General features: G+C 40.0%; 1 protein-coding gene across 1 annotated transcript; it reads left to right on the top strand.

Annotated features, from left to right (window-relative positions):
- Window positions 1–773: 773 nt before the first annotated feature.
- Window positions 774–8,544, top strand: LOC125903969 (very long-chain acyl-CoA synthetase-like). Its single transcript, XM_049601208.1, has 10 exons — window positions 774–1,333; window positions 3,722–3,931; window positions 4,057–4,215; window positions 4,409–4,533; window positions 4,740–4,934; window positions 5,647–5,737; window positions 5,822–6,020; window positions 6,402–6,499; window positions 6,905–7,035; window positions 7,123–8,544. The coding sequence occupies exons 1-10, from the start codon at window positions 853–855 to the stop codon at window positions 7,294–7,296; spliced, it is 1,863 nt and encodes a 620-aa protein (XP_049457165.1). The 5' UTR covers window positions 774–852; the 3' UTR covers window positions 7,297–8,544.
- The last annotated feature ends 64 nt before the right edge of the window (window positions 8,545–8,608 follow it).

The raw sequence follows: 8,608 nt of genomic DNA on the forward strand, positions 1-8,608 counted from the left end.
CATCAACTTTGATGTCGATCTGGAGGAGTTTGTTAAGGTATGACCTCTGAAATGGCCAAAAACGCACACAAATTTAACATATAATTAAAAATGGCTCTTGGGTTTAGGGTAGGGCTCCAAGAGACTTTAATGTGCGTTTTGGGACGTTACTATTTTTTTAGGGGGCGCTACTGACTTTTTTTGAGTATGTTAAACCCCTTAAAAATGTGATTTATTGGAGGAAAAAATAAATAAATAAAATGAAAATGAAATGAAATAATAATTCCTTAAGTTTCAAGATATCTATCTATCTATCTATCTATCTATCTATATATATGTATATATAGATAAATGTAGACAGTGAACATGTATGTGTAGAAGCTGCAAGTTGCCAATAGTGTAGCTATTTAGATACCTTATATGTAAGTTTCCTGCTCATTACTGTGCACAAATAAACTGTATATGCACGTGGGCCTCAAGGTATACTGACCTTTGCATGTGCACTTTTTTTCTTTTCTTTTTTTGCACCAGCACTTCACGTGAGCAACAAAAAAAATAAAAAACATGTGGAAAGGATGCCCTCTTTTCCACTTGACCACCTGCCTTGCAAAATGTCTGTGCACCGCACTGATAATAACACAAAGATTAAATTAGATTGCAAGACAGGAGGAGCAGTAAAATCATAAAGCAGCCATTCACCGAGAGGTCAAATTTATTTCAACCCAGGAATTCTTTTGTTACTCCCCCTAGACGAGAAAATCGGTCAAAGTTCAAGAGGTGTAAACGGCATATATCTGCAGCTGATGTTTGCTGGTGAAAGTTAAATCTTCCAGGACTCTCGCTGCAGACGGACTGAAACTTTTCTGATTTATAATGATTGCATATATTCTTTACACCGTACTTGCGGGTTTGGCAGTTTTGCTGTTATTTCTTTACTTGAGAAACCCTTACTTTTTTCAAGATTTACGTTACACTATTACTTCCATTAAAATTGGTATAAGCATCAACAGATTCCAGAAGCAGAAACCTTTTTACAGTATTTTGGATCGTTTCCTGGACCAGGCGAAGAAGCAGCCGCATAAGAAGTTCATTCTTTTCGAGGACAGCTCGTACACTTACAGCCAAGCCGACAGAGAAAGCAACAAAGTGGCCAGAGCTCTGTCCACGCATGCCCACCTGAAGCCAGGGGACACGGTGGCTCTGTTCCTGGGCAATGAGCCGCAGTTTGTGTGGATGTGGCTGGCACTGGCCAAGCTGGGCTGCACGGCTTCTTTTCTGAACTACAACATCAGATCCAAGTCTCTGCTGCACTGCTTCTCCTGCTGTGACGCTAAGGTCCTTGTCGCTGGTGCTGGTGAGCTGGGAAACAACTGAGATACACTGCATTTTGTATAGTGTTGCATTGGGAATGTGGAGTGATGATGTTTTTTCTCTAATATTGTCCCATAAACCTGGATTTAAATCTCAGATTTCACGTCATTAACACTTACGCAGCTCACGAGTCTTGTGAAACAATGAAATTAACCTCTTTATTATCAGTAATGTCATATTTATATCCCACTGTGAATATGTTCTTTGCATGATGTTTTCAGTATAACCCCGATACTGGATTTTGGAGGCCGATGCCAACATTTATATTTTGGCCGATAAGTAAAGACATTTCTCTTAACATGAATGCATAACATGAAAAAACAATCTTGTTATGATCCCTTACATTTAAAATGATTATTAAATGTGACCAAGATACAAACTACAAGAGACATTTACAGTTTAAAAATAAATGTATCGGTTCTCTATTGTGGACAAACTAATTATTGGAGACTCTGTTTCTGAATTATGTCACACCTAGTTTGACATTTTGGTCCCAGTTGCTAGAAGAAAATGTTGGCGTTGTACATTTCTGCAAACCACCAACACATTGTATTTGCTTCACATTGCCGTCAGGACGTGGTGGGGATGGTAGATGGCGTGACACTGATTGTTCTTGCTCTTGAAGATAAGTTTTTTTTCTCATGATGGTGCGGACAGCTTTTATATTGTCCCTTCCTGAGCTCTGAGATAGTATAAATTTGCCAGGCCCTTTACTAGAGGCCTTTGAAAACTGACTCATGTCAGCACTCTTCCCTTCCACTTTTCACTCCTGTGTTTCAAGACAGATGTCTTTCAGATTTGTTGCAGAAGACCCTGACAGCACAGGCTTGTTGGTTTCCTGTGCAAAAGCTCCTGCGAAAAATCAACTGATTATTTTTCCTGTGCTCTCTGCCTCAGCTCCTGATGATGAAAAACTAGCGTGCAGTCGCCATGAGTTATGCATTTCAATGAAGCTTATATCACCACTACCGCCTTGCTTACTCTATAACTAGAATGGCCGGAGCCATGGCCCAGTGAGAAGAGAAGGCCAAGCTCCAGACCACTGTACAAGACCAACAAATGGTTGTGATTTTCCAGTATCTTTTTAGGCACTAAACCTGGGTGTTTTGTAGCCACCTATCACTGGGTTTTTCCCTCTGCTTTTTAGGCACTAAATGTGGGAGTTTTGTAGCAACCCATCACAGTTTTTCCATCTTCAGACAGTAAGTGTAGGTGTTTTTTAGTGACCTATCACTGGTTTTCCAGCAGCTTTTTAGGTATGAAACATCTGTGTTTAGTAGCAACACATTGCTATTTTTCCAGTGGCTTTTTAGGCACCAGTACAGGGGGTTTTGTAGCAACCTATCACTGGGTTTTTCCCTTGGCTTTTAAGGCACCAAAACTGGGTGTTTGGTAGCAACCAGTCACCATGTCTCCATCTGCATTTTAGGCAGTAAACATAGGTGTTTTGTAGTGGCCTTTCACTGGTTTTCCAGCAGCTTTTCAGGTACCAAATGTCTCTGTTTTGTAGCAATGCATAGTTATTTTTACAGTGGCTTTTTAGGCACCAGAACTGGGTGTTCTGCAGCGACCTATCACTGGGTTTTTCCATCAGCTTTTTAGGCACTAAACATGGGTGTTTTGTAGCAGCCAGTCATTGTGTTTCCGTCAACTTTTTAAAAAGTAAATGTAGGTGTTTTGTAGCCACCTTTTGTTTGTTTTCCAGCAGCTTTTTAGGCATCAAAACTGGGAGTTTTGTAGCAACCAGTCACTGTGCTTCCATTGGCTTTTTAGGCACTAAATGTGGGTGTTTTGTAGCCACCTATCACTGTTTTTCCAGCTGCTTTGTAGGCACTTAACGTTGGTGTTTTGTAGCAATGGGTTGCTATTTTTCCAGCGTTTTTTGGGCACCAAATGAAGGTGTTTTGTAGTGACCTGTAGCTGTTTTTTTGAGCTGGGAGAGTGCCATGAAAAGCAGGTATCCTTTCCTAACCATAACCAAGTAGTTTTTGTGCCTAAACCTAATAACACATAAACCACAGTGTATTTGATATGTAAAGTTTCAGTGTAACTGCTACATAAAAACTTGTAACATGTAACGTATCTATGGTTTGCAGAAATGTACAATGCCAACATTATTTCTGTCAATTGAGTTGGACATTTCTGTTCTGTAATTTCTTGTTACTTGTCAGCTGACATACACACAGATATTAATAAATCTGCAATAAACTGAAACTGGCCGATGTAATGCCCTGGGTTTGGTCTAAAAGGGTTTAATGACCATGACTCTTCACATCTACTAGGGTTGTTTTCCTTATTTTGTTGTCACTGTACTGACCTCCATAAATTCAAATAAAGCTTTCACTTGCTCTCCCTTGTTTGTGTCTCTCAGACTTGCAAGATGCTGTAGAGGAGGTGTTGCCCACTTTGAAACAACAGGGCATCCGTGTGTTTATCCTCAGTGAGAAGTGTGATGTAGAGGGCATTGAAAGCTTCTCTGGTAAAATTCAGCAGGCCTCAGACCAGCCTGTGTCCCCTGAACTGAGGGCCAACATCAAGATAAAGAGCCCTGCGCTGTACATCTACACCTCAGGAACAACAGGTAGGTCAACAAACTCATCTGACCTTCACCTTTAATCTGCTTTTGTGTTTTTAGTGTGCAGAGCTGCAGAAGTAGGACAATAACAATTACCCAAGTCTGCCTCCTATGACGATGTTTCCTTTTAGGGCTTCCAAAGGCGGCTGTAATCAACCATGAAAGGGTTTGGATGGCAACTTTTCTGCAGGCTATTGCTGGCGTACGCTCAGACGATGTCATCTACATTTACCTGCCTCTGTACCATTCTGCTGGCTTTCTGATGGGACTTTGTGGGGCCATAGAAAACGGTAATTCATTGCACCATAAAAGTACAAAACATGACTTCCAGGCCAAGGTTAAACAAACAGCTTAATGACCTCAAATCACACTTTGACTTTGATTTCCACTATTTGTATTTCAAAGTCCTGAAGGTTTACAACACTAACTGAGCTCTCAGTGTGAGATTATGTGTTTATGAAATCTGTGCCTTTTCATTTTCAGGCATCACTGTTGTTTTAAGGCGTAAATTCTCTGCGTCCCACTTCTGGAATGACTGTCGAAAGTACAATGTGACTGTTATTCAGTACATAGGGGAAATCATGCGCTATCTCTGCAACGCACCAAAGGTAAACCTCAGGGCAATGTCACATTGTTACATCATTTTACCATCATTATAAAAGGTTACAACAGTATATATATAAATTAATCATAAAAAACTTTAATGCCATTCGCTAAAAGCTAACACCTACAGGAGTCAGATACGGTTCTTGTACCCAAAACCAAAGGTAAACATAATGTGATGTTTCTTGTCCTGATCTGACTTCTCTTTTAGAGAGACAATGACAGAGATCATAAAGTCCGACTGGCTTTGGGGAACGGTATAAGATCCGATACCTGGGCCGATTTCCTGCAGCGATTTGGGGACATTTGCATCTGTGAATGCTACGGAGCAACAGAAGGAAATGTTGGATTTGTCAACTACTGCGGCAGAGTTGGAGCAATTGGCAAAGAGCATTTTCTCTACAAAGTAAGAGGTCCCTTGTTTCTGTATTTTTGTTGTAGAGTTTAATATTAAACACTATGGGATGAACTTGGAGGGCTGGCTAGACTATTTTTTTCCAGCTTTTACGGGTGCTAATTGCATCATTGCAATATAAACAATATGAGTTTAAATGTGCAAAACAAGATTATTTATATGACTACTTTATTTTCAGCTCTGTCGCAAGGAGAAAGTGTTTGCATTATACATTTCTGCAAACTGGATATGTTACATTTGTACATTACATACATGTATTACTGTTTCTAAAGTGACATTCATGAGCTGATTTTGTCATCTGAAGGTGAAGATGACTATTTGAGATCAACAAACAGCAACACCAGTTGTTTTTGGTGACAATTCATGGCATTTTCACCAGTGTTTGTGCCACATTGCGGCATTTCCCAGTAGTGTTTGAGCCACCTGTCTGACCCGTCTCTGCTTCTCCAACAACCTTGTGCCACCAAATATTGGTATTTTAAGCCAAAAAATGATCTTTTACTAGCCAAAACCAAGTGGTTTTTGTGTCTAAAGCCAACCAATCCTTCACCAAAGCGTTGTTGAATAAGTTTCAACATATTTGCTACAAAATAGTGTACAACTGCAATGTTTCCGTGGTTTGCATAAACTACAATGCAAACATTTACTGTGGCGATTGGGTTTCTTATTCTTCACCACGTTTTGCTCTGGGTCTGTCTTTCAGATGGCGTGTAAGTATGCTCTCATAAGGTACGACACAGAGAAAGAGGAGCCAGTCAAAGACTCCCGAGGATTCTGTATTGAAGTCCCCAGAGGTGAGCCAATCTCCTCCTAAAGCATAGCTCTCTCTTGACCTTGTAGCTCTGACTAATACCCATCCTTGTTACTTTGACTCGCAGGAGAGACGGGTCTGTTGGTAGCAAAGATCGGAAAGAGAGCACCCTTCAGCGGCTATGCCAAGAACACTCAGCAGACAGAGAAGAAGAAGTTGAGAGATGTGTTTGTGAAGGGAGACCTTTACTTTAACAGTGGGGACCTTCTAAAGATAGACCACGAGGGATTTATCTTCTTCCAAGACCGCATTGGAGACACTTTCAGGTGAGTGGATGAAACCAATTGAACAAATGTGAGAAGCAAAGCAAATAATGGAACCCACGTCTGAAAACAGGGTTGCTGTTGGTTGGATTAAAGGTAGAACAAAGCCTGATTGCCAACCGTTACGGAAGATTGACTTCTGTAGATTAATGTTATTCAAAATCCCTGAAAGTCGTGTCAGCTCAGGCATATTTTGAATTTGAAAGTCACCAGCTGGAAAAAACCTATGGAATAATAACATTTTGTCTCTAGAAACTGAATTTAAGATGTTCTTCACATTTTATTATTTCACTTCGCATTTCTGCAAGTGAAAAAAGATTTTCCCTGACTGTTTTTATGTAAATTATAACTAACTGTTCTCTTACGTACTGTCATTCAATACAGGTGGAAAGGAGAAAACGTGGCAACCACAGAGGTGGCCGATCATTTGCTCACAGTGGACTGCATTGAGGAGGCTAATGTCTATGGTGTGAAGGTGCCAGGTAATAATGACACTATTAGCAGTTATTTAAGATTCATAAATTACATAGGCTACTAATTAAAAAATGGGTATTAGAAAGGTCTGGTATGTCAAAATCTCCAAGGTATAAAATTAGTAAAAGGTTTTCTCTGACCACCAAATCTGTGTCTGAGTCTGTTTAGGGTTTTTAAAGGTTTGATTAGACCTGTTGGATCTATATAACCTTTCACATGCCTGTTAATCATCAACCACTGTAATCATAAATCATGTAAATCCTGCAAGTAAAGTTTAAAAATATGAGAATTTAGAAGAATTTTGAAAGGGGACAGCACATATTTGAAACAAGTGCTTACTGTGAAACACAGGCAGAGCTGTTCATGCTCACGTCCTGGAATAAGTCTAAATAAACAGCTCGTTCAATCATTAGGACACGAGGGAAGAATTGGAATGGCAGCACTGACGCTCAAAGAAAACATGGAGTTTGACGGCAAAGCTACATATCAGTATGTCAAAAGCTGCCTCCCCAGCTACGCAAGACCGCGCTTCATACGCATACAGGTAAGCTAAGTCTTGCTCAATAAGATAATAACACATTAAAAAAAATGTCTTGTAACCATTATACAACCATTTATGTTCCTCTGGCAGGATGCACTCGTAGTAACTGGGACATTTAAGCAAATGAAGGTGAAGCTGGCAGAGGAGGGCTTCAACCCTGCTGTCATCAAGGACCCTTTGTTCTACCTGGAGGACAACAAGGGCTACATACCCATGACTCAGGAGATATTCAACTCCATCGCAGAGGGAAAAATCAGGCTCTGAATGAATTCAGTGTTTATTGTTGGATTTTCAACCTCAAAATTGTACATTTGATTTTTAGGCTTTAAAGGACCAGTTTGTAGGATATAGCGGCATCTAGTGGTGAGGTTAAAGATTGCAGCTGACTGAATACCTCTCCCCTCACGCCTGCCTTTCCAAGAATGTTGGAGAACCTGTGGTGGCCTTCATTCAAATAGACTACCACAATATTTTTTTTAACTCAATATCGATCTTGCAACGATATTGTGGGGACGACTGTTGGTGCTTTTACAAGATATCTACACAATGAGATTTTTGATAAATAATTATCAGTAATGTGGATAGAATGAATGAAGTGATTAAAGAGCTAAAACAGTCTGCTAGATTACATCACTTTACTGTAATGCAGCCTTTTGTAAGACAGCGCTTACAATATTACGATATCCAAAATCTATGACACGACCAAATTTAAGCCGCGACTTTAATGTAAAAAAAAGACGAAAGACCCTCGCTAGCGCCATGGTTTGGTTCGTCTTTTTTGGGCTACTGTAGAAACACGATGGTACAAAGAGATGGTCACACATGAGCGAATATAGGTGAGTGGCCATTGCTTGCCGAGGCAATATTCATGTTGAATGTGCTTAGCTTCTGATGTGACACAGAAAGCTAGCTGGCCAAGAAATACTGTGAAATATGATGTCGTTGGTACATTTTCCATGTTCTTACATTCCATGTCTGTCTCCCAACTCACTGCCAGACAGGTAGCATCTCATGCAGAGCAGTTTGTATTTTTCTTGGCCAACATCATACAATATCAGCTGGTCGGCAACAGTCAGTGACACATCCATAAAGCTGTGACCTTGCTAGTCAGAGTTCACCAAGTTAAACTGCACACAATGCCACAATGTGAATTTGCTTTGCCACTGGAAGCTTATGTTTTATTCACCGCTCTGCTCGCATTGAATGCAAGTGAACAGGAGGCAAATATTTGCCAGGGTTAATTTTGCACATGTGTGACCGAGGCTGACTGTAGATAAGCGGGGCTCATCATGGTTCTTAGTTTCAGGTGATTATACACCAATGAAGACATCATTTTGAATATTATATTCAATTTCTGCCAGTAGATCCCTCTAAATCCTACACACTTTATTGAAACAGGATGCCAAGTAATGATAAATGACCTGCACATTGAGCGTTTATGTACAACACATTTCATGAGCTACTTGTGGGTAATATTGTGCACTGAAATATTTCAAAGTATATAATTTTGTTTGAAACACTTTTTAATAAAAATATTTTTAAAAACATGATTGTAAACGAGCAAAGCAATCCCAAA

This window comes from Epinephelus fuscoguttatus, linkage group LG2, assembly GCF_011397635.1.
Source record: "Epinephelus fuscoguttatus linkage group LG2, E.fuscoguttatus.final_Chr_v1".
Lineage (NCBI taxonomy): Eukaryota > Metazoa > Chordata > Actinopteri > Perciformes > Serranidae > Epinephelus > Epinephelus fuscoguttatus.

Coding starts and splice junctions, on each gene's coding strand:
- LOC125903969 (XM_049601208.1), top strand. CDS start 853: ATGATTGCATATATTCTTTACACCGTACTTGCGGGTTTGGCAGTTTTG. Junction 4,534..4,739: donor ATCTCTGCAACGCACCAAAG/GTAAACCTCAGG, acceptor CTTCTCTTTTAG/AGAGACAATGACAGAGATCA. Junction 7,036..7,122: donor CGCGCTTCATACGCATACAG/GTAAGCTAAGTC, acceptor TTCCTCTGGCAG/GATGCACTCGTAGTAACTGG.